General features: G+C 46.2%; 1 protein-coding gene across 3 annotated transcripts in view; it reads left to right on the forward strand.

Moving 5' to 3' along the window:
• Positions 1–25,231, forward strand: part of PITPNM2 (phosphatidylinositol transfer protein membrane associated 2) — a gene marked incomplete at its 5' end in the record, with an annotated part of 71,815 nt that overhangs the window by 28,714 nt on the left and 17,870 nt on the right. For 2 of the 3 annotated variants that reach the window (XM_084271855.1, XM_084271857.1), the window contains 11 exons: positions 891–1,214; positions 4,089–4,184; positions 8,125–8,229; positions 9,071–9,141; positions 12,352–12,596; positions 13,084–13,273; positions 14,310–14,429; positions 14,752–14,963; positions 19,461–19,636; positions 20,033–20,203; positions 22,856–23,005. In XM_084271855.1, the coding sequence (XP_084127981.1) occupies positions 891–1,214; positions 4,089–4,184; positions 8,125–8,229; positions 9,071–9,141; positions 12,352–12,596; positions 13,084–13,273; positions 14,310–14,429; positions 14,752–14,963; positions 19,461–19,636; positions 20,033–20,203; positions 22,856–23,005 (1,860 nt within the window). The remainder of the gene's footprint in view (positions 1–890; positions 1,215–4,088; positions 4,185–8,124; positions 8,230–9,070; positions 9,142–12,351; positions 12,597–13,083; positions 13,274–14,309; positions 14,430–14,751; positions 14,964–19,460; positions 19,637–20,032; positions 20,204–22,855; positions 23,006–25,231) is intronic. The other variant, XM_084271856.1, reaches the window with a different exon arrangement.

Consider the following 25,231-nt stretch of genomic DNA (forward strand, 5'->3'; position numbering starts at 1 on the left):
ATGTAAAAGTCTTGGTGGCATGATGATATTTAGTCAACAAGTTGAAGTCTTGGAGGAAAGTTTCTGTTGCCTGATCAGGAGCATTGTGTGTCAATACTGAGATGGTTCTTCCTTTCGGATATGTGATATGTTGAAACACTTTAAATTGGCTTTACCCACTTCATTTTTCTCATGCAGCAGAAGACAGATGTTATCTGCAAAACTGAGCATCTTTATTCCCTCCCTTACTTTGCTTCCCGTCCCGTTATCTCAGAAGCTGGTATTTGTGATGCTCTTTGGCTGACAGACAGAAAGCAGGTGCAGAAACCAGCTTTCAAGGAAAGGAGAGATTTTTTTGTCTCGGCACTGCTGATGTGGGATGTGCTTCTGTCATGTAACAGTTGTGGTGGGTTATGTAGTGTTCATTGAGGAACCACTTGAAACTCTCCTGGATAAAAATAATCAGTGTTTTTTGTTGATTTTGGATTATTCTTTTTTCCTTCTCGGAACATACTTCACTTTGAAGACCAGATCCAGTATTACAACTTCCCAGAACTTCATGGGATTTTGCAACTGTGGTCTGTGCCTGGTCCCTCCTTGGCAGAGCAGGCAGTCACACAGCGAAGTGCTGGATCCAGATTTAGGAAATCCCTTCCCAAGTTAAAAGCAGGCGCAGAAGCCTGGCTAATTTTTCAGTGCATGGTTGCTTAGCAAGAATCGAGGAGATCACGTACACAGAGTGCCCAGTTTGCTATCCTGATGCTTGCTGTATGAAAGTCCTTAAATGCAGCTTATACCATTGAGGTGTTGATGCCACTGGATTGTCCTTGGCATGGTGTCTGGAGGTTTGAGGGAAGGGAATACATCGATTCCTGCAGCTTTGTGGTGACTGGGATGTTCTGGCTTTGCAGGCTTGCGGAAGGTCATGGTCCGTGCCCATCGACAGGCGTGGTGCTGGCAGGATGAATGGTATGGGCTCACCATTGAGGACATCCGGCAGCTGGAGAAGGAAGCTCAGCTCATGCTGGCTCAGAAGATGGCCCAGTTCTGCAGTGAAAATGATACTGAACAGCATGGTGTGAAAGACACGCCTGGTGAGAAGGATGTTGAAGCCAATGCAGTTTCACCTGTTGACACAGAGGATGCGCCTGGTAACAGCGAAGCAGCCTCTGGGAGATCACTGACCAAGCAGTGGTCCACCTCTTCCAAGTCCTCGCGGTCTTCAAAGAGAGGAGGTAAGATGCTCCTGATGTCTTGCGCCTCTGGACTGGGAGGAAGGTTGGCTTTGGAGAGTATGGCCATGTCTCCTCATGGCTGGCACCTCTGGGACAATGTGTATTTCTCCTGTGAGTCCTTTTAACTAGAGGCTTTCCCTGCTGCTGTTGGAAGCTCAGGTTTCTCCAGTAATATTATGGGTTTGTGGCACATGGCAGAATTCTTGCTGATCTCAAAAGCAGAGTAACTGGAAAAGCAGGAGAAGAGCAGGCAGCAGCTGGCTAGCAGCGTTGGGTCTCAGAAGATGACAAACAGCATCATGGAGCGACTTAGTCCCTGTCACCCAAGAGCCACTGGTGGCTTTCATAAGGCCTGGTCCTTCAGTGGTGTTCCCTCTCTGGATGTCTGCTGCTTTGTCTTGTCCCAAAAACAACCTTGCTGTGGGTTGCTGGCTTCCAGGAGGCACCCTGTGCTCCGTGGCTGTACCTTACCACAGGTGCTGCAGTGTAGTGTAGCTCTCACAGCGAAGCATCCCTATCAGCTACCAAGGAAATTAAGGCAGCACCCCAAAAAAAGTGGGTAGGGGCTGCTACCTTCCACTGGTGATGACGTACAGTAGCTGTTCAGTAACCAAATCTCAGAGCCTGTGATTAGGTGGGACTGTGGATTGTGTTTCTGTCCCCTTTTAAACACTGCTCAGCGAGCTTTCAGGATTTTCCTGTTAAAACCCCTGGAAGGACTCAGCTTTGAGTCCTGAATTTTGCCATTCACCTCTCCCTAGGCAGTCACCTTTTTTTTTCCTGTGTTAAATTCCTCCCTTCCTCAGACAACTCCATACAAAGGAGTGACTCCTCAGTGAGTTCCAGGCAGAAAGCTTGAACCCTCAGCAATTCCCTTCTCCTTTTAGTCAAGTGCAGCTGCTAGCTGGGTAATAGCTGCCAGAGCAAGAAGGCATAAACCCCATGATTTTTTTCTGAAAACCCCACGGGGCAGCGTTTCTTCCAGTGACGGTGGAAGGGGACATCTGGGTGAGTGAAACTTCTCCATCTCTCATATGCATTAAAGATTGTGAGTTGAGTCTCCATTTTTATTTACCACTCCATCACTGATTTCATCACAGGGTAAATGAAAGATGAGCAGTGGTTTTACCTTGCGATGACTCACTGGAGTGAGCCCCAGGGAAGAACCTACCAGATGCTTCATAAATCACTGTATAAAGATAAAAATGCTGGCTACTTTGCTTGCACCAGGATTTTATATTGATGTGCCAGTCTCTCATTCTGCTCTTTGTTTTGAACCCCTCTTCCAGCGCTAACACGTTCATGGGGAGCTGTAGTTGTCAGACCTCTTAGGATTTCACTTGAAGGTTTTCACTGGTGGCAGAGCATCAATTTCTCTTAAACTGCAGAATGTCTCCGCTTTTACAAGAAAAAGTAATGAAAGAAATGAATGGTGATGTGCTGGGAAGTACGTCATGGAGATATTTTAATCCTCCTTCATGCTGGCAGCATATTAACATATGGAAGCAAGGAGGGCTGTCTCGACTTACCGCTACCTCCGGCTGCCAACGGCAACGCCTTCCCTCCAAAAGACCTCAGTCCTTTCTATACCATCCGAGCGAGACCTCTGGTTGATGGCAGGACCCTCGTCGCCATCCCATATGTTATTATGTGCTCTATTTTTAGCAACTATTATGCGAGTGCCTTGACGTCACTCCGGCGTGCATTAGCTCTGCTCTGCCAACCTCCTCGCTCACTGCTCCCTCAGGGGTGGGTGGTTGGGGTAGTTGGGGGCTGCTGAGCCAAGGCTGAGCTGCAATTGGATGACTCTGCACAGGGTCTCCGTCCTCTCTCCGTGTGACAACATGCAGAATCGAAGGATTTGACTTACAGATTTAACAGTGTCACCACAATAGCACAAAACCAGCTCATGCAGCTGTCACAGTAACCAGAACCTTTCAGCGTCTCTGTGTGCTACAGGAGAATTTGTCAGTCTCCTCAGGTTTTTGCAGTGTTGGGTTTAGTGGCTGCTGCAAACGCTTTGTGTGCACTGTGTGACATCGAGAGACGTCTGAAAGAGGGGAGAAACCCTCTCTTGTTCTCTGGACAGGTGGCTGTGCAGTAACAAGTTCAGCCAAGAAGAGTTCAGGGTGGATCGTTGCTAAATTACATCTCGGGGGGAAAACCACTCCAAAAATATCTGTAATTTGTTTATATTTAGCACAGGGAACTCTGGAGGGGAAAATGGAAAGGAACAGGTAGGTGTGAGGACAGGAGGACAAACAGGAGCTGAAAGGACTGTAGAGTTTTCTCCTCGCTCTGTCAGGACAGCCGTGCCGACAGCTCCCTATGAAGTGGTTGGATAGCATGTTGTTTAAATCATTCAAGTTTCAAGTTTAAATAGATCTCTAATCCAATTTGTGTGGAAGCAATTTCCTTCCAGAAAACAGATTATTTCTATCCAGGCTGCTCTGCTGAGCTACCCACCCGAAAGTTAGCGAAGCAGAGGCATGGTTTGTGTGCTGATTAGAGGCACGAAGAAAGCTTCCAGTCAGCCTGCTTCCTTCCTAATTGCAAACTTTAAAAACCCAGCTGATTTTGCACGTCCTACTAACAATTATAAATAGCTGCCATTCAAAATAGCCGAAGAGTGATACAAACAGCTTGCTTTAATGTAGCATCTTGCTGGCAGGTTCTAACAACAGTAAACAAACAGGAGCTGTAAAGCGGTACACTGACATCACACCAGCATCATCGGGGGGTTTGTGTTTTTAATATTGCAGCAGTGAATTTTCATAGAGAACACACACGACTCTTCCTCCAGCAAAGATCATGGTGGGAACTCTCCGGCTTGTCGATGTAGCGCATCGCATAAGGCTTTTTTGTTCTTTCCAGCAAGTCCCTCACGCCATAGTATCTCGGAGTGGAGGATGCAGAGCATTGCCAGGGATTCGGATGACAGCTCAGATGATGAATTCTTCGATGCACATGGTACGTGGAGCCTAAATCACCGTCGTTTGTTTCCTGAAATGGTGGGGTAAGAGGACGGAAGGCATGAGGGTGGGGGGTGAGTGGGGAAGGAAGCGAGACTCTTTTTGCTTTGTTTGAAGTCTGTTCCTGTCTAACCAAGATACGTGCAGCATCAGTGCAGCTTCTTCAGGCGTCCCCAGCATCATCCAGCAGACTCCTGTAGTTAAATGCAGCAACATTTCAGATACAGTGTGGTCTGCTTGAAGGGGTTTTGAGCACTTTTAACCTTTGGAGCTGAACTCTGTGTGTGTGTAAATGAATGTGCGGAAAATTCACCAATACTAACTGGACTGTGGGTGTGTCCTCCTGGTTCTGATTCAGTATGACTGATTATATTTCTAATTTATTTTTTAATCAGTAGGAGGTATGATTAATTATCCTGTCTGGGCCTGAAGAGCCCCAGGTTTCCCTTTATTAACTCCTTATTCTCCTGTTCAAGAAATACAGTAGTGAATGCATCAAGGTACTTCAGGTGCCAAAATTAATCCGTGTTGATTCCAGGATTCCCAAAGTAAATTTGTCTGTCTGTATTAGAAGGAAGCTGCAGGGGTATGTGTGTGTGAGAGAGAGAAGCTTTGTTCCACTGTACTCATTTTATATACTGTACGTAATGCATCTTTAAGCCTGAAGGGCTCCATCTCCACTGACGACAGATGGACTCTTCTCTCGGCTGGTAATGCTAATCTAAGTTAGATGTGCAACGTGTGCTGATGAAGTTGGTGACCTTTCTGTGAAATGCAGTTGTTAGAAGATCACGCCCCAGTTTTGCAAAGCCGAATTTCACTGATGTTCAGCTAAAGTTCAGCCTCAAAAACTGAGCAGTGTCGTGTTCCAGAAGAGTTCTCACATCAAGTATTTAGTCATACATCTCAAAAACCTGGGGTAGGAAGGGGCACGCTACACTGGGGCAGTGACTTGCACAATAGCAGCTTCAGTGGCCAGGATGCATGCAAGGTGGGATGGATGGGTCTCTGGGCTGGAAGGAGAAAGGCCAACTTTAAGTGTCTCTATTTATTAACTTATGTGGCAACTACAAAAACTACATAGGGGATTTATTGTAGCAATATACATACAAGCAAAGAGGAATGAGTCATCAAATAGCATCATTGCTATCCACACTCTTTTTTGCCTTTTTAATTATTTGGTAATGAAACTGTGAGAGAGATGGCTCTGCCTGGGTTTCAGGCCCCCAGGGAATCCCTGATGTGATCCTAACAGGTCTGGGAAGCAGGATTCACAAAAAAAAAAGAGCCTTGTGCCACAGTTGGTACCAGCACCTCTGTTGTAATGCCTGGAGAAGCTTGCTAACAGAAAAAGCAGCTCCTCTTCTGCTAGCACAGTGTGTCCACGTACAGATTGTCCTCTGCAATCCACACAGTTGGGTTTGAAAAGTCTGCCTGGTCTGGTGGGATTTTGGCTTACGAGGTGCAGCCTTGAGGTGTGTGTGCTGCTCGACTCAGCCCTCTCTTCGAGAGGGACCTCTTGTCACCCCTCAGATGACACGTCCCAGCTCCAGGTCTGCGAGCCAGGCACCGAGCACCGCTTGCAGCTCATCCTGCCAGGGGGGGTTTGCGGGATCGGTACCATGGGAACTGGCACGGATCGGGATGTGAGTCAACGGCAGGCAGAGTTCCTCAGAAGTGCTTCCCGTACACACACATTTCCTCACGGTGCTGTGGGCGTAACCTGAGCCCCAGAAGATTCCTTGTTGCGGGCTTCCCACTCATCCTCGTTCACTGGCACACTCTGGTAAAGATAGTGACAAACACAGTAATATCTAATATCTATCCTGTAATAAATGCTAATAACAGGACTAATACCCGATTCAGTGATCACTTGAACAGCAATAAGGGCTGTAATTAAGCCTCTCAAGGAAATAAGTTTAATATTTAGATTAAGTTGCTAGAGGAGCTTTGAGTGCAATCTTCCCCTTAATTCTCTGCCAGCCTGCGTGTTGCATGCTTGTGCTTTCTTGCTTGCTCTGAACAGGTAGCTCTGTGCTCCCTTGTGCAGGGAAATGGGGATTTACTCAGTATTTTTCCTCAAAAAGGAAATAACATGCTCCTGCAAAGTTTCCAGGTCACTCTCTTTTTATGGTCAAAGTGTGCCTAGAAACTCCTATAAATTAGTCTTTGCTTGGCTCTGCATTTAGTCCCCTTCACGTTTATTTATTTTTTAAGATATTGCTCAGATTTGCTGAAAAGATAAGTAAGTTTCATAATATTTCTGTTCCCCATCCTAGGATTCTTCCAACTGATTATTTTCTCAGTAACTGTACAGCAACAAGAAAGGGGGAGTCCTGGTCTGGGACGCTGAAGATTACAGATTGTAGGTCTTCAGGACATTTGTAATTACTATTGTTATTGTGTTTATAACACTTTATTAAATTTACAAGCCCCAAATTTTCAGGAAAGAAATACCAAGTGCAGAACACTAAATAAATTAGAAAGCACTTAACCTCTGTAACAGTGAAAGGTACATCCTCAGTGTAAAAAGAGAAGAGAAAGGATCCGGCGACCCACACCAAAGGCATCTTCCTAAGACTTGAATTGCTGTTTGGTTTCCCATGGGTTCAGGTGGGAGCTCCGGGCTCCGTTTCCTTCCTGGGAACTGCCAGGATTAAGTGCGGAGCGTGGGGGCTGCAAGGTGCCCTGCTCAGCTCCCGCTGGGTCCAGCTTTTGCCTGATAAAGGAACCATCAGGCTGCTGCCATCTCAGAGCTCCTCTGGTTTGACATAATCCTTTTGTGAGCCCTCATAGCCCCAGACTGCCCACCCTGTGTCAGGCTCGGGCTGAGAGCAAGCTCAGCCTCTCGTGGGAGATGTCCAGACTTGTTGGGTAACCTCACCCAGGCCAGCAGTCCTGGGGGGTGTGTGGGGTGCATGGTGGGGGCACTGGCACGGATTCTTCCAGTGCTGCGGCTGTGAATGGCCTGTTCAGTGATGCCTCTGCAACACTCAGCTCCATGTTCGTGTGTGTCTGTGTAGCTGCAAAGGCCTTGGAGATAAGCAAGGCCAAGCTCAGCCTGTGTCAGGCTTCCTGTGTGCTGGCCTGGGCCTCTGCAGTGCGGTGGCACAAAGCCACAAGCCTGCTTTTGGGGTGGCCTGCTTTCAGGGAAAGCCCCCCTTTCTGCCCTAAGCTGGCAGCTCCACTGATGGCTGCTACAGAGTAAGGCTATCGATCTTCTTGTGTTTGGATACTGCTCTGGGGTGGTTCACAGGGTCTCTCCTTTGTATGTCTCATCCTTTCAGTTACACATGTAAGAACTTAGTATGTTTGGGGCACTGACTTCTTATCAACTGTAGTTGAACCGAGCCAGGGGATTCAGAAGATCCTGAGGCAGGAGGGGAATGGCAGGCACATGCACAAGTCTTCTCTCTGAAGGAAATTGGGCTAAAGATAGCCAAGGGAGTTTGCATTTCCTTTACTACTTAAGCCTTTCTACGTGTTTGGTGCTATTCACAACAGCTTCCCCCAGAGACAACCCGCAGCTCACCAGCAGCTCTGGGAGGATCCCTGTGACAAACGTTGCTTTGTCTTCTCCCATCCTGGGGCATTATGGCTGCTTTAGCATCACCAGAATCTATGGCAAGAAAACCATCAAACCTGATACCTGAAATGGCAGCATTACAAAGAAAAAAAAAGGTTTTTCTGTGGTTTAGGTGTTTTGTTTGATAAAAACGTGCAACTTTCGGTTTGCTTTTCAAAAGTTACTTTGGTTTCTGTGTAAGAAAAGCTGATAAAGTGTCGTGTTTTACTGTCACTTAAGCCATCCAAATGTTTGTAAGATTCCACAGAGTTATGGGACCTAACTTTTGTTTAAAAAATCCTGTTCTGTGCTCTTGTCTGTATACATACTGTGTGTGTGTGACTCTCCAAAAATCTGCTTTTTTTTTTAAAAGAGGACTTGTCTGATAATGAGGAAATGTTCCCGAAAGAAATAACCAAATGGAGTTCCAACGATCTGATGGATACAATTGAAACCCCCGAATGTGATGATGTCCAGGGTAAAGTGGTTTGATTTTTTTTTTTTTAAGTAAAAACTTCATGTGATATTTTGATATTTTACAGTATTTCCAGGTATCTGTTACGGCTGCATTCTGAACAACGTAAAACTTGTTATCCTCATCTCACAAAAGGAGACTGAGCTTAAAAATGACTGTTGAGCACTGCTAAAAAATCATTGCCCAGTGGGAGCTGGGGTAGCTCTGACTCTCTTTTATTTTCCATGTTGGTTAGGCTCCTTTGTGCGACAGCCAGGATTCTCTTGTATAATGATGAAATATTCCAGCTCCGTCTTGAATTTCTCCCAACTCTTCTTTCCTCTTGCTCCGTGCTTTGTTCTTGCCTGTATCTGCCTCAGTTTTATTTTCTGCTCATCATTATGAGATTTTTTGAAAGGAAACCAGTTCCTCAGCCAGATCGATTCATGTAGCAGCACAGTGGAAGATGACACTTGGGCTTCCTGGTACAAAGTTGGTCTGTGTAGGCACCAGATGCACGAATTCCTTTTCTTTTCCCCCAAACTGATCATTTCTCGCAGTTGGGCAGGGATTTCCCATTGTTGCTGTGTTTAATAAAGCAATGGTGCTGGGTGGCTGTAATGAGAGAAGAGCGTGCTAACGTTCTCAGCTCTTAATGAAGTCATGGAAATTGCTGGAAAATAAGTGACTTGGTATTGCCCTGGCTCCTCAGGTGGAAGGAGGAGGGGGGAAGGAGGGAGAGGGCAATTCAATGAAATAATTAAGGAGCTGTGAGGCCGAAGACACAGCACAGTGTCTTTATGGAAGAGTGGCTTTGCCAAACTGCAGTTCACAGTGCTGACATTTTAAACCTCTGTGCTTCCAGGTGATTTGTACCACGAGACATCAGCAGAGTATGACGTTGGCTCCAGCGCAGAGAGGCTCAGCATCATTGAAGTAAGCACTTTGGTTTCTTGTAACGAGGTCCTTTGTCTCTGGGATGTGTCTGTGTGGGGTAGATGGGGGAACTGGCTCCCTGGGCTGTGAGTGGTGTATCGTCTTTGCGTGTCACCCAGAACCACACCGGCACGCTGTGTACGTTGTGGCTACGTTTAAGGGATTATTTCACCCATCTTTTGAATATCATATAGAGAATGCTCTGTAGTTTGCAGGCTGTCAGGTATCCAGCTGGAAAGAAGTACTAATCCTGTGGGGATAACTGCTGCCTGAGGCGCTGCTGGGTAGAGCTCTCCTGCTAGGAGCAGGAGAGTCATGCTACTGCAGCACCAAAGCACAGCCTGCGATTGTCCCAAGTGACGTAGCTTGGCTGTAGCCCACTCCTTGGAGCTGCTCAGGGTCTTGTTTAGAAACTGTAGCATAGCCTGTATCAGCACTCTGGACAGAATAATAAATAACAATAATAAATAATCGTTCCTCCCTGGCTTTCTAGGCTGGCTCCTACAGGCTTTGGCAATTGAGTCTCCTCGTGAGACAGCGCATCTCAGAGTGGCTGTACTCATCCTACCCGTAAAACATCTCCCGGTCTGTGCTGCAGAGATGATGTAGCAGCTTGCAGAGTGCCTGTGGAACTGCCAAAGTTAAATCCTGGTCTGTCAAAGGCCATGAGCGTGGTTTTGGTCTTTAGTCTGTGTACCTGGCTGTTGAGTTCATGGTGGTTTGGCTGTTTCATAATAGATTTGAGAGCTCAGAGGCCATGGGGAGAGGGGGTTGCTGGAGGCAGGGGTGGCTGTAGCTACCTCATGATACAAGCAAGTCACAGCCCTAAGATTTCTCTTGGAGCTCAAGATGGTGTGGAGAACATGTTGTCTTTTTCAGAGGGCTGTACAAACTCAACCCCTGCCCATCCCTGCCTTCATTTTAGAAAAAGAACAAGATTTCAAAGTGAGATGGGAAAGGCAGGTAGCAGTAGCTGTTCACAAACAGTCTACTAAAATAGTTTGACATTCCCACCCACCAGTGCAGTGTTTTTTCATGTTAAGAGCCTCCATCACCAAAAGGTAGTCCAAGAATCCTGTGTCTTAAGAGACTCCAGATCTTACAAGAAAGTTCTAAATAGCCACCTCCACCCCAAACTAATCAGCAGTTGCTTGCATGTCCCCCACTTCCTTCAAGAGCAGAGGTTAATGAGCTGAAAGAGAAAGGCGCCTCCAAATAACTGCTGATAAACCTCCGGATGACCTGAGCTTGGTGACTCATGTTGTTCTCCAGATGAGCACTTAAAACATTTGTCTGAAAGCAGAAGTAGTGCTGAGATGCTGAGAGAGCTCCTCCCATGCCTCCAGCCAGGCTAAAGTTCACCTTGCAGGTGCTGTAAACTGGAATCAGAGAAGGTTTAAATAGCAGGCATTAATACAGTGTAATGGTACTAAATAATTAAAGGCCATTCTTATGCAGGAGGTCTGGAAAATCTTTATTACAGACTTGGAGGTGAATTTTAATACTTCTGGTGGGCTGTGTATTAAGACATGCTTTAACATCATCTGGTAAAAATGTAAGCTAGTTGTTAGATTGCTAATGTGTGCCCGGGCATGCTTTCCTCCCACCAGCCAGTTTGTCAGGGGCTCAATCAATGCTCAAAGGACAAACAGGTGACTAAAGAGGCTAAACTGAGAAGAGTTTGCCAAATGGAAAATATTGCTGCCCTCCACCCCTTTTCCACCCCTTCCCGGCAGCGATTTCTCTGCCTCAGCAGGGAGTTGGTTGCCCAGGATGTTCCATCACGTGTCTCAGAGGTGTTGAGGTGGGAAGCTTGAGTCTGTATGGGAGCTGTACGCTCTGAAAGCCCTGCTTAGTCAATAGATACTAAAAATAGTTACTGCTCTGTTGTGTTGTAATATGTGACCAGTACAAACGGATGCTCTTGTAGTTCCAGACGCTGTTGTGGCACGGTGTTTAATGATAGCCTGCTCTGGAGCTCCATCCAATCCAGTCCCCTCCTTCCCAAAATGCAGTTGGTCTGTTCAGCCAAGGAATTGATTCAACATAATAAGCAAATGCTCTGGTCAGCAAAATAAAACCCTTCACTGTGTCCATGCAGCTGTCTGCTGGCCAGACGTTGGCCGGTCCTTGGGTCACAGGGTCTTGACGCTTTCTCTCTTCAGTTCCTCTTTTGCGGCAGCATAAGCAAATCTGAAGTTTTATTACAACTTCTGTCCTGAGCAAGCAGATGCAATGACTGATCCCTTCTTTCCTCAGGAACTCGCCGCTTGCTGACGTGCTTGATCTCGTCTGCTCGTTTTGCTGAGCATGTTTTGCTGGCAGCCACTGCGGCTGAGCTCAGCGCCCCAACAGAAAGCAGCAACACCCAGCATTTTTTTGCCTTTTTTCCCCTTCTTTTTTTCCTTTTTTCTCTTTGTTTTTCATTTTTTACTTTTGTCATTTCTTCTGCTTAGGGTGGTCAGTGGTGTTGGGGCTGTGCATGCACGTATGTAGGATGTGAGACCTGGGAGGAGGAGCGATGTTCTCGGCTGCTGTATCTAGGCATATCTAATGATCATTTCCATGAATTAAGCGTGTTCCCTCTTGAAGTCAGTTTAGTTCCTTGCCCACAAACCTGCAGGTATTAGTCCAAACTCTCATATCTGCTGTGTTTAGAAACCTGATTTTCAGTCTGCAGTGATTTGAGGGTTGGACGCAATGATCTCTTGAGGTCCCTTCCAACCCCTATGATTCTGTGATTCAGGGTCAGTGTAGATTCTTCTGTGCTTGCATCTGTACTGTTCTTTGACTTAAATTCCTCTCTTCCTTCCCCAGCTTTCTTTACTCATCTCCACTCCATGTGAGAGTAGGCATTTCATTCTCAGGTAGCTTTGCTAAACACATCAAGCCAAACTTTTTCAGTCTCTGTTCAGAAAAGTTTTTATGCTTCTTGGCCTTCTGTGGTCCTGCTCACACTGCAGTTATCTCTGTGTAAGACTGGACTTAGCCCTCCAGATGGGGGCAAATACTGTTTCTGCTGGAAATACTTTGCTTCTCAGATTGTTGTTTGCCTGAGTGGACTTGATATGGACAGTGCACATACTGTACACACTAGCTGTGAGTGTGGAGAAGAAAAGATGATAAAATTTGCATAAAATGCCCTTGGACCGAATAAAACCTTTTTGCAAAATAAACTTTTTCCCTGTGCTCTCTTTCATCCCTGTCTAGGATGAATCAGTGCAGCCGTTAATGCAGCCAAGTAAAATCCATGTCCTCCTCTTGGTACTCCATGGAGGGAACATCCTGGACTCAGGAAGTGGTGACCAGAGCTCTAAGCAAGGGGATGTCAACACCATCACGACAGTGTTTGACACAGTGATGAGAGTACATTACCCAGCTGCTCTCGGACACATTGCCATCAGGCTAGTCCCTTGCCCAGCCATCTGCTCTGAAGCATTTTCACTGGTGTCCAGGTAAGCTGATCCTGCTTTGTCATGGAGAGGAACGTATAAAATTTCGCTCTTATTTTGTGTTTCTTTCCTCACATCCCTGAAATGTTCTGCACGTAGTACTGAAGGCTCTGACCACGCTTTCAGAATGCACTTTATTAATACACTAGCGAAGCATTCAATCTCGATTTCATACTTAGCTGGAGTGAATACAGTAATCATGAAGCAAGAGTTCCAAGATTGATTTATTCTAATTAATCCAATAAATACTAAAGCTTTAATTCCTTGTCTGAGGGTTGTTCTATCAGTGTAAGTGTGTTGTCCTTGAAGATTTACGTTTGACAGGAGGGAAGGATTTATTATGCTCTCACCCATTCACAGTGGAATAAATGGCTGTTCTATCTCAAGGCTTATTTTTAATGAACCACAATACTGACTGTACTGTCTGTGAATGGGTTTCCCCACTCTGCATGTTAGGCTGAATATTTTTAATGTCTCTTGCCCCATCCAGCCTCAGCCCATATAGCTATGATGAAGGCTGCCTGTCCAACAGCCAGGATCACATTCCCCTTGCTGCGCTCCCTCTGCTAGCAACATCATCCCCACAGTACCAAGAAGCAGTAGCCACGGTCATTGTCCGAGCCAACCAGGCTTACAGCGAGTTCATCAGATCTCAGGAGGGCACCTCATTCAATGGCCAGGTGAGCCAGCAGCAGCTTTTAGCAATGGAGAAAGGAGGAGTGAGTGGAATCGTTTCTTTCTGAGCCTTTCTTTTTCATCCATCTCTCTGGAGGGATGGAAATGTGACAGTGTTGAGCTGCAATAAGAAAGTGTTGTGCTTCCATTTCTTTCTGAGAGGGAGATACTATTGCTCGTGATCTGTCTTGAACCTTTGGGATTCAAGGCAAAGTCTGAGCTTGTGTTCAGAAACAAAACTACAAAGCTGTGAAGTTAATCAGTTTTGGGCATGACATCCCTTTCCAAATCAGGAATGCTACCTTTGTTTCTAAATGCCAGCTCTACTCCCACTGCAAACTAAGGTTGTTTAGGCGTTCCTGTCTTTAAAGGACCTTCAGCAGCTTGTGCTGGAGTTGTTGCAGAAGTGAGTTTCCCTTTTGAGGTGATGCAGCAGCTGCTGTGCCCCATAAAAGACCATTAGTGAGACTCGCACCTCCGTAAGCAAAGTGACTCTGTAGCCCCGGGAGGTTTGGGCTGCTGGACTGGCTGTCTCGTTGCAGCGCCGCAGTGTGATTTACTCGCCCTGAGCTCGTTCCCAGGCAGTGCTGTGCAGGGGGACCCAAGCAGCCTTCTCCTGCCCAGGCATCCCGGTGCTTTATTGTGCCTGTCTGCTCACTACCCGTGGAAGCAGGACAGCGTGATCTCATTGGGGACGCACGCAGGGAGCGGAAGGAAGCACAGGGGAGCTTGCCTGAAGTAGCATGGACAGCTTTGTTTTCTGAGGCTGGAGTTACGCTGTGATCAGTGCTCTGTGTTGCTTTCACTGCACTCCAGTCGGCTGGTGAGGAGAGCCAGAAGACATTAGCTATGTTAGTTAACGAGAGCCTGCAGGGTACGAGTGGATGTTCATTGACAGGATAGTTTTGCCGATGAAAGCACCAGGCGTCCTGTTATTGCAGCTTTCCTTGGTATAACCCAGCGCTCCGTTTAATGGTTGTCTCTGCACTGAAGTCAAGGGACCTTTTTATCCTCCTGTCCTGCTTCTGTTGCCTTTTCCAGGTCTGCTTGGTAGGGGACTGTGTTGGAGGAATCCTGGGATTTGATGCCTTATGCTACAGCAATCAGACTGTGTCCGAGAGCCAGAACAGCAGTCGGCGAGGAAGTGTTGTGAGTGTCCAGGTAATTCTGGCTCCCAGTGTCTACTGGGAGCAGGTCTGCTGGGCACAGCTCCTCCGTGGCCCCTGTTTTTAGTAAGGATCTCTATTCCTTATCAATGGCAAACATGTGGCTTAAGGTGCGTATGTGTCTCCCTTTGGGTGCATTTGCTTTGGACAGGGTGAAGCCTCACCCATGCCCTTAGGAGGTGGTTTGATCTGAGATACTGTGTTGTCCTTAACTGGATCTTGGGGTAGGTGGGGAAAGAAGAATGGAAGGAGAAGGTCATAATGTGGATATATTCCTGATTCAGCTGAGTGCTAAATCCGTATATTTTTAATCCCAGGATACTGACCTCCTGTCTCCTGGAATAACAGTGAACAACAGCTATTGTTCCAGTGGCTCTAATCTGGAAGCCAGCAGACACCTCAGCAGGAGCAACATTGATATTCCCCGTAGCAACGGAGAAGATCCAAAGAAGCAGCTGCCACGAAAAAGGAGTGATTCATCCACCTATGAACTGGACACGATAAACCAGCATCAAGCCTTCCTTTCAAGGTAAGATTTTGAAGGAAGGGAACCAGCAATGTTCTGGAGCTGAGATTGGAGCATCTGTGAAACCCAGATGTTGCTTTGCCATCCTGTGATAAGCAAGGTAGAGGACAGTGTTTAATTTAGGGGGGTATAGATTTAAGAAACAAGTTATCAGTCTGGTTCAAGTGAAATTGAATTACAGCACCCTTTGCTGTCACAGGGGCAGGTTTGTGCTGTCATGGTGTCTGATGCTCTGGATGGGACATCCTGAACCCTAACTGGTTGGCTGGTTCACAGGGCAGCCTTTACCTTCATGTGTGGGTTGTTCTGTCTGTGTGACTATTTGGCAAAGTGACCCAAGCTCCCTGTGTGGAGCAGGGACTGGGGATTCTGCTCTGTCCCCAGCCAGGGCTGCTCTGTTGCACCTAGGTTGTGTTTCAGATTGGTTACTCGTTATTGAAGCCCTCAGTATCTCATTCTTCAGCTCCTTCAGATGGACTTTCAGAACCTTGCTTGTTAACCTAACGGATGAAATTTCCACAGCAGCCTTTCCATCGCTGCTGATTGTCCAGGGATTCCTTCTGTAAGCCCGGAGGCTTTTTCTGGCTGAATCCTCTTCTTCAGCCTGTGGAACTGGGCAGCCCAGACTTTTTTCCTTTCCTCCTGCAGGCCTGGAGCAACTGCAACATCCCCTTAATCCCTCTTCACTGTGTCCCAGGGAGCCACATTCTCCTTAGCAAACACCCCAAACTGCATTGCAGCTGTGGCCAAAGCTGTTCCTTTTGCCCTGTGCTGAGCAGGCGGCTTCTCCTGCGCTTCTGCCCCTCCTTCACTACCTGCAGGCGTTGCTTCAGTGTGGGGACTCGTGTTGGTTTGCCATGTCAGGGGCCCTTTTGTCAAAAAGATTCATAGGAGAGAGAAAGCATCAAAGTGAATGCTGTCGGGGCACGGAGATGCTGTATTCAGAAAGACGGCTGCCTTGACAAAAACCACAATAAGCTGCCTGGCTGTTTCCAGCAGGTTAATAAAAGGCAATCAGTCTCTTGTTCTTACCTTATCGAAACAGCCTCCTGCCGTTACAGGAGAAAAATGAGTCGTGCAAAAATGTTCTCCTTCTCCTCCTTGTCCTTGACCTCAGGGGCAAGGACTCTGTTAAGGAAAGCGGGCTGGCACCTTGCTGCGGTTTTACAGCTGGTTTAAAGTAAGCACTGGGCCTGGCATGGGGAAAGGGTTGTAGTTTGTCATTTCAAGTAGCTTTGTCCTTGTCCCTCCTGCTCCATTGCGCCTGCTCCCAGCATGACACACCTGGGGGAAACCTGGCAAGGACTCTTGGCGTTCAGTGCACCGATAGATTGGCACACCTTTGTTTCTTTTAGGGTTTTCTGTCTTTGTAAATCTGCCTTTAGACTTTGGGTCAAAAATGGGTCTCTTCCCACAGCTTGAGAGAAAGATTCCCCTGGGAAATGCGGGGGGGAACTGCTGTAAGAACTCTCTCCTCATCTGTCCCTCTCTGCGCTCCGGCGCAGGGGAGGCTCCAGTGCAGTGGTTCACCTCTTCCCCTCCTGCGTGACGGCAGGGCATCACGCCCAGCCCTGGACCTTGTGCTTACAGCCATCATTACTGAGCAGCTCAGTCATCAGCAGAATGCCCCTTCAGCCTCGCTGTCACCAAGTAATGATTTTCCCCGGCCGAAAACCAAGCCCTGACGTGACGCAGCTTCGTGCAGGAGATTGGCAGAACGGAGCCAAGTTTTCCTAATGGGCGCAGCAGACGGGCAGCCTGGCATGTGGGGACCTTTCCATCCGTGCCCATTGCAAATTTCAGCTTGTGCCAAAGACACTCATTTTTATTCCTGTATCAGACCCTACCCATTTCCCTGGGATAATGCCCAGCAAGCCAGAGCAGCATCTGGAGATTACAATCACACATTTATTTTTAAATTCAGTCCTTCTGCACAACTACGTTATTTCTGGCTGTGCTGTACTTGTATTATTGTAAATGAGTTGATTTGCCTCTGAAATCCATAAGCTCTTGTTTAATTAATGCACACAGTACATCTGCTGCTTTTTAAAGGGAGAACAGGGCACTGTAGGTTGCTTGGAGCATGACGGATTCAGAGTTCCCCTTGGCTCTCATTTCTTTTGATTGCTAAAAAGACTATCAAGATCCCAGTAAAAAGAGAAGCTGTCCAAATTGCTTAGCAGTACGAGCGCTCTCAGTCTCTCTCTTCCCTTCCCCATAAAAAGATGCTGTGGAAAGATGGGTGGAATACACAGAAAACCCCTTGCACCCATCCTGCTGTAACACACCTGCTGTCAGGCTAGTCTTCACGCCTTCATCTGAACCCTGTTGCCATCACCTTGTCTTCAACAAAACCAAACATGTTCCAAAGAACTTTGTATTCCTTACACACAGAAAACTTAACATACCACAGTCTTGTCAGCTAAAATAATTGTAGCTTCACTGGAGGTGGCTTGTTTTTAAATGCGTTTCAGCGTTGCGCATCTCAGCAGTGTGATCTCAGGGAAGCTCGTTCGCATCACAGGAATGGGAACATGCTCATTTTAGCTGTCATGGCTGTAACCTCCTGTTCCTCTCCCTTTTGACATCATTGTTTTGACTTTCTGTCTGGCATAAGTAAGCTTGTTACTTCCCTGCAGGTTGGTAACCCGGAGAATAGTATTGTGTGTGCATGCGCCTTTAGAGAATACGTGACAGTGCGGCATGAGGAGAAGGGCTTTTAGCATCCGTAGGGAATGGCATTCAGCAGAGGGGTTGTCTCTCAAATAATGTGTTACTTGCCAAAGCAGGAGAACAAAGTCCAGGTGAAACCCCTTTTTCTTCCCAAATTTGTGACTATTTGCAGCTGTTCATTCATTGAATGGCAATTGCAGAGTAGCGTGTGTGAGCGACTGCTCCAGTGCTACAGATGGTGGGGAGTGAGCAGCCCTATTTCCATGTGTGCAGCAGTGCTGGGACATCCCTGCCCAGCCAGGCAGCCAGCACACTGCGTTCAGAAGTGGCTTTGATGAGCAAGTGCTATTGCAAACAGAGATGTGGCAAGTGCTGGTGACCGCCTGGGATTTTGACTTAGGCCCACAGAGTTGGCAAGACTGTTGGGTTTGCATCATCCCTGACTTCAGGCCAGTAAACCTCTTATCCAGCCCAACTGTTGTGGCATCCATTTATCCTACATATTTTATAGAACCTGCTCAGATGCTTTTAAAAGTGTTTGCAAACATCCTGTTAAGTCACTGCTGGTACTTTGTCTTTAGGCTTAGCTTCTAATTATAACAGTGATAACCAGCAAGGCTGCTGCCTGAATTTGTAGAACCTGGAGAGGAGAAGGAATTGCAGCTTATGGCTTTTGGGTGGGAACAGAAGCATCTCATAAACCCTTTTGTGAACCAGGTTATTAGCGTTACCCATCTGGCATTTTGCTGTCTAATCCCAGATCTGCACCGTGAAGCAGCACTGCTGCCTAGCTGAGGGTGGATTCCTGGGATTTTTGTCCTAGAAATCCTGATTCTTCTTCCTCAGTGTCTAAGCAGTAGGTGAATGGAAATCTCTGCGTTAAATCTGGGTGCTGCCCAGCCTGCACTGCACACAGGTTCAATTTCACAAAGAGATTTGACGTCTGAAAGAGCAGGGGAAAGTTAGACCTGGTTTGTGTCATTAATCTCTTTACGTACAGTTTCCCAGAATTGTTGGGCTGGGGTTGAGAAATAGTTTAGCAATAACTTGGCAGATGAGGCCTCAGAAGAGAAGTGGGAGAGTCCTGGGTGCCGAATAAATCCAATTTACCATATGGCCACTGAGGTAATTACCCCGAATTCCCATCCCCAGTGAATGCTGTACACATGCATGGAAGCCCTGGTGCAAACTTGATGCTCGAGGATACTAGAAACTCTCTTGCAGATTTTGATCTTTCTTTTTCTCTCTCCTCTCCCATTCTCTTTTTTTTCCTTTTCAATCCTATAACATTTGTCCAACTACTTCCACGAGGAAGAAATGGGTAAGCACAGCTTTCTGTAATGTTTGAGAATAAGGTGATGGAAAGAACTCAAATGTTGACAACCAGAAAGCGTAGCAGTAATGTGTGTAATGGAGTGAATTACTGTAAACTGCTTTTTTTTTTTTTCCCCCTGCTACTCCAGTAATTTTGGCTTGCTGGTTATTTTATCTTGCAAATGACTGTTCTGCTAGTAGCAGCCAAGGTTCTGACTCCTCAAAGGAAAAAACATTTTGAGGAGATAGGAGTGTGTAAATAAACCCACTTGAAGCTCAGATTTGTGCAGTCTAAATTATACTGATGAAACGGGGTAATTGTTTTGAGGGGGGGACACAGACATTTTATGGGTAGTAAAAGTACTGTACTGAGGCACAGTGGGTTGATTGGCACAGTTCCTTCCCGGAAGAGATAGAAATTACATTCACTGTCAATCACTTATCTGGCCTTCAATTATGAAAAAAACCCAGTGTGGATAAAATTTTTACTTTACTTTTCTGTTCTTGTCCCAGTTTACATTCTAGTGTGCTGAGAAACGACCCGGGATCCAGGCGATCCAGTAGCTCTACTATGTTGGATGGAGGAAATATTGGAAAGTTTGAATTTGAGATCACCGACTTCTTCCTCTTTGGGTCTCCCTTGGGTCTGGTTCTTGCACTGAGAAAAACTGTTATCCCAGCTCTTGACAGTAAGTCCTGCTGTAAACTGCTGAGCTCAGTTAGTGGCTGGTGTAAGCACCTCTTGCTACAAATCCAGTCATTTGTTGAGACAAACCAGTAAAACCTGAACTTTTACAGGTAATACTAACTGCACAGTAGGGAAGCAGATCGCTGTGTGGTCCAGCCAGTTCTGATTATTGAGTTTATTTGCAATGTATTTCCAAACATGAAAAACACCAGGCAATTCTTAGCCTATAAGTGTTGTGATAAATTGTTTCAATTAACTAAACAGGAAGATGAGGGAGATGATGTCTTAGGCTTTGTTGTAACCCAACAGTTGTCCTTTTTACAGACAAATATTTACAATATTCTAGCAAATAACCTGTTGATATTTGAGGGGTTTTTTTTCTCTTCATCTTTTTTAGTCTTTCAGCTCAGACCAGCTTGTCAGCAGGTTTATAACCTGTTCCACCCTGCAGACCCATCTGCTTCACGCCTCGAGCCTCTTCTGGAGAGGAAGTTCTACCTTTTGCCCCCCTTTAATATTCCCCGTTACCAGAGGTTCCCACTGGGTGATGGCAATTCTGCTGTTCTGGGTAAGTCACTTTGGATCTTTATTACCTATCTAAAGGGTTATATCCACACTTTACGTGAAATGATCAAAGCAATTGGGAATGACAAGAAAGAGAATTGGCTCTATAATGTTAGCTGTATTCCTGATTTAACAGAAGAGCTTTTTTTGCCATCAAAATCAGTGCCTTGTGACCCATATGCCCTTCATCTGTCACACAAAGGCCATCAGCTGCTGAGAATTATGATGTGGTGACCTCTCTGTGAAGGTCTTTGTCTTAGATCCAAGCTGGTTCTTGTGAAATACCAACTTGGCTGAGTTTAAGACTTCGATGCTTGGAGGGCCAGTGAAGACTAGAAGGAGCAGAGCCAACAGGGAGACAGCAAGATGATTTATTTGTTTGCAACCTGTGTTTTTTCATGGGACCAGCTACTGCAGGTCAGGGGGCTGGTGGCAGTGCCTTGCCCTTGCCAACAAGACACTTGGTCTTCCTAGATTACCTAGGATTCCTCTGCCATCAGTGGCCTTTTCCCAATTGCTGTACCCCAGTTGCAGCAATGAAGTCCAGAACAGCTGTGCGCATGCCCTTTTGTCTTACAGGGTTGCCTTTGAAACAACTATGTCCTGACCATGGCCTGCCTCAGCTCCCATCACATCAGTGCTCTTGCAGTTGATCTAATAAAATAACTTCTATTTCCTGCCATCTTCACCTCCCTTCTGTGCCTAGACTCTCATGCCCGCTGCCATTTCAGTGCAGGCTCTCATTGTGAGGAGCTCTCAGGGAAGCCCACCACTGTGCAGAGCTCAGTTTGACCTTTCTGCTTCACCTAAAGCTTTGGTTCCCTGCAGGGTCAGGGCTTGGGGGCAGGAAGAAAAATTACCTCCTCATTTTTCCCTTGTTAGAGGTTGTTAGTCAATGGCTACTTAAAGCCAATGTTGCAACTAAGAGTAAAACTAGACTTAGAGCCCACAAGAAATCACTCTGGTAAAGCAGAGTAGAATATTAAAGCCATTGGCTAGAAAGATTAGGATTTGATAGTTATTTTTTTTCCCCCAAAGCTCTGGTAGCTTTATGTTTGCTTAACATCTGAATTGTGCAGGACTAAATGAAGAGGGATATGTATCTAGAGCTGAATAATTCCAGTGATGCTCTGTGTCACCTTTAAACTCAGTGTGCAATGCAGTGGTCTCCTGTGCATCGGTATCTTTCCAGATTGTGTTGCAATTGCTGTTAAATGGGCATAAACTAAACCCTGTGTTTAATAAAGTGAATAAAATGCTTTCTGCAGGCCCCACTCACTTGTCAAATTTAGCAAAGATCTTGCAGCAACACTTTTTAAAAATGGATCCACCCACAATTACATTTGTACCCAGTCCAGTTACAGCAGCTTGGGGAATCTATAGCAACCTGAAAAGCGATTTGATTTTAGGATGTATTCTAAGCATCAGCTGCAAGTGACTTCTTAAAAGAAAATAAAATAATCCTGAACACCTCACCTTCTTCCTGTCAAACATGTTTCAAATTCCCTGTTCTTGCTGAAGCTGGAGATGGAAGCCCTGCTGACACTGAGCGACTCAGGTTCTGCTTATCAGCCTGTACGGCAGCAGGGATCTCTCCAGTTTGCTGTCCCTCCCTAGCTGTGTTTAGAGACACACTTGCTATGTAAAATGACAATTAGCTCAACTATGAGAAGGGCAGAGTGGTTTCAAAACCCTCTCCAGGTTTGAGCCTTGTTATTTTAAGAGATGTTGCTCTGCCATGATGAATAAACCTGACAAAGAAAGCGGCTTTAAATTCTCTTCTGATGGAAGACAAAGCCTCTTCTTTTGCTTATCGTAAAGGACCAGGCTATTCCTTTCCATTAGAGCCAAAATATCAGTGCTGTGATTTACACATTACCCAGGACTGTTGGAACCATGATTTGCAAAACCTGCTGCTGAAGTTAGTGTTTGCTGTAGGGTGCTCCAGAAAAGTTAATTGCTGCTATAATTGAGCTATATGATTTAGTGATCACGAAAATTCAGGTGCTCAATTATAATTAGTTATGTACAAAACCCTCTGTAAGACTGCCTGTGCGTGTTTCCTCATGCAGATAGCTAGCTTATTTCAAGTCCACCATTCAGAAAGCCTCTTAGACTTTTTTTTTTTATTAATTCCCCCATTTTCCCATCTGTACTAAATGTTGGATCCCTGTTTCATTACAACAAACTTGCAGAGCGAAATCAAATTCACATCCTTGCTTACTCCTGTGCTTTGCACTGTGTAGGCTGTGAGTCTGATTCAAGTAAATCTCCCCTTAGAGCATACTTTTTTTTTTTCATGTAGTAAAAAGATTTCTCTGGATCTGCTGGGTATTTATGGATTTGGCTCATTGGAGAAGCTGGTTATAAGAGGACTCCCTTTTCTTTTGTTGTTGAAATGCCATCGTTGTGCTCTCCTCTGCTACCAGTTAATCTCTCTGATGTGAGTCTATTTGGAAAGTCACCCATGTTTTTTGTTTCTTTTACTCTATTTGAAGGTTGTCCTTCCATTGAAGACTCATAGTTGAAGCGCTCAGTTGTAACTGTTTCTATGTTAACACTTTGTGGCCACATGTCTGTTGTTCTTTGTCCTTCTGGTTTGGGGTTTTTTTTGTTTTGTTTTGTTGTTGTTTTTTTTTTTCCCATCTGCTTCTAGTTGAGACAATCCAGAACAATCCCATCCTCCTCATGGAAAGTAGCCCTCTGGGTGCTCTCCAGCACCAGGACAGCTTCATGGAAACAAGTATCCCCGTTCCCGTACTGAATTGGCAAGATGTTTCCAGTAAAAGTGCTGGTTTTGCTGAGTGTGTGTAATCTACACTTTTGTATTGTCTATGGTGTTGGGTACTTGGGGTGCTTTTTGGAGATCATACTGTTGCCTCCCGGAGTTGAAATCTTCATGCTGTATCTCAGGCTGTGCCACTTGGGATCATGCTTGGGTATACCTGGTCTGGGAGACCCAGCATGCAAAGTGCAAGTTGGGGTTACAAACTCTTGTCCCATTCCAGTGTTGATGCTGGAACAGGGCAGACTGTTGCCACGTACTTAGTGTTTCTGTCTGTGGTGGCTGTGCTGCTGGGAGTGCAGGATTTGGCAGAGTGGCCCTGCTCATGTGCAGGATCCCCTGAGAATGGGCTGTCTGTCTGCAGTGTCTCCCAGCAGTCAGCCACCCTGCACCATGGGCAGAAGCCTAATTAACATCAGTGTCAGGACAGATTTTGTCCTTTTTGAGTGTTTCACGTTTGGGCTCTCCTTGTGGCTCTGCTGAATACAGTGAATGAGGCTTTCAGACCCCAAGGTGGCTATACGTGTTGGCTTTTAAAAATTAATTTCTCCACTCCCGCCTTAAAAGCAAAGTTTGATGCATTTGTTTTGCCTTATTTTCCATCATAAATGCTGCATGGCCTCATTTATTCTGGTTGTGGCTGTTGCTACATCTGCAATTTCAATGAGATTGGACTTGGAGTTTTTGCTTCCCCGTGTGTGTGTCGCCGGCCCGGTCTCAGCCCTGTTCCAGTGTGTTGCATCGAGAGCTTGGTTCTGCTGCCTTGTTTTTAACAAGCTGACCCTTACTGCTTATGAGCAGTCCCAGTATGTTATGTGGTCATACAGGATGGCAACGTTGCTGACTATTCCAGACAGTCTCTCCCTTTGTCTGTGGAAGATGCCGATGATTTCTCGGTGTGCGGTTGCCATGTGCCCTGTGCTGTGACGTTCTGTAACAAAGCGGAGGGAAAGGATCTGGCACTTTTAATTAATCACTTTGGAGGTCACTGATGAAATGCCATTTAGCTGTCATGTGATATTTTCTGCTGTCAGGATGGAGCTTTTAGAAGCTTCTCTGCTCTTTACCTACCAAGAGCACAGTGTGGCCAAGCAGTGCTTGGTTTGGCTGCGGCGGGCGCCGAGTCCCAGTTCAGCCGCTGGACTGTGGGAAGTTTCTATGTTGCTCTTGATCTCAGGGTAGTGACTGCAGAGTGTGCCCAGCGCTGACCAATGACTCCAGTGCAAGCAGGGTCTGGCCAGTTTGTCTGTTTTCTTGATTTTTATTGAACTTTACATATCTTTGACTGCTTCCAGTGTTTCTTGCTTCAGTGCCACAGCTCAGCCTGCGAATAGCACGTACCGCACTCCGCCGTTCGGATGCCCCAAGGGCTGAACTCGGTGCCAGCGGTACATTAGGAGGATGGCCCAGTGCTGCTCACTTAGTGGGAAACAATTAGTAAGAACATTGACAAACGAGCACATAAATGAGAAGGCACAGTGCTGAGTGAGTATTAAAGAACCGTAGCTAGGAAAAAACCCATAATAGAAGTGATTTTTGCTTTTTTTGTGTCATCTCTTGTGGAAGCGCAGTTAGATCTCTGTTCACGGCACTGGCCCAGTCAGGCCCAGGAAAGTGGGACTGGCTGAAAAGAGCAAGCCCCAGAATTACCGCTGATGCTTCCTTTGTCTTCTTTCTCCCATCTGGGCTCTTGAAGAAGTCTGTAATACTTGAGCAGAGCTAACTGAAGACATGCTAAGGGAGCTGGAGCCACAATCAACCCGGGCAGCACCGCGTTTGGCCCAGCCTTTTCTCCTGAGTGGCATTACTATAGTGCTTTCCAGCGTGTCTTCCTGCTGCTTCAAGCCACAGATGTGTGGTTTATATTTAAGGGAGAGGAAGAAGTTCAGGCTTTGCTGGGAGGTGTTAGTTAAATCTGAACCTGGCATTTTTCCTATTGTAGACAAAACCAAACCTCTCTCTGCATCTGACCAGAGAAAGCTGATGGTCATCATCTGGTTACAACAGTGTTAGGGTGTCCATTTGGTGACACAAGGGCATAACTGCAGCAGGATGTCTCTGTATAAGCAGGGGAAAGGAGAGGAAGGGCAAGTAGGGGAGAGACAAGAGGGTTGTCCCAGGGCATTCAGCAATGGGAATGAGACCCTTTTTACCCTTGAGAACTTTTTGGCGTTGGATGCATCCAGCTCCTGGGTTGGCACATGTTCTCCAAATGCATCCCCCACTTGAATTGTCTGCTCTTGCTTG

Source organism: Gallinula chloropus, assembly GCF_964237585.1.
Source record: "Gallinula chloropus genome assembly, chromosome: 17".
Lineage (NCBI taxonomy): Eukaryota > Metazoa > Chordata > Aves > Gruiformes > Rallidae > Gallinula > Gallinula chloropus.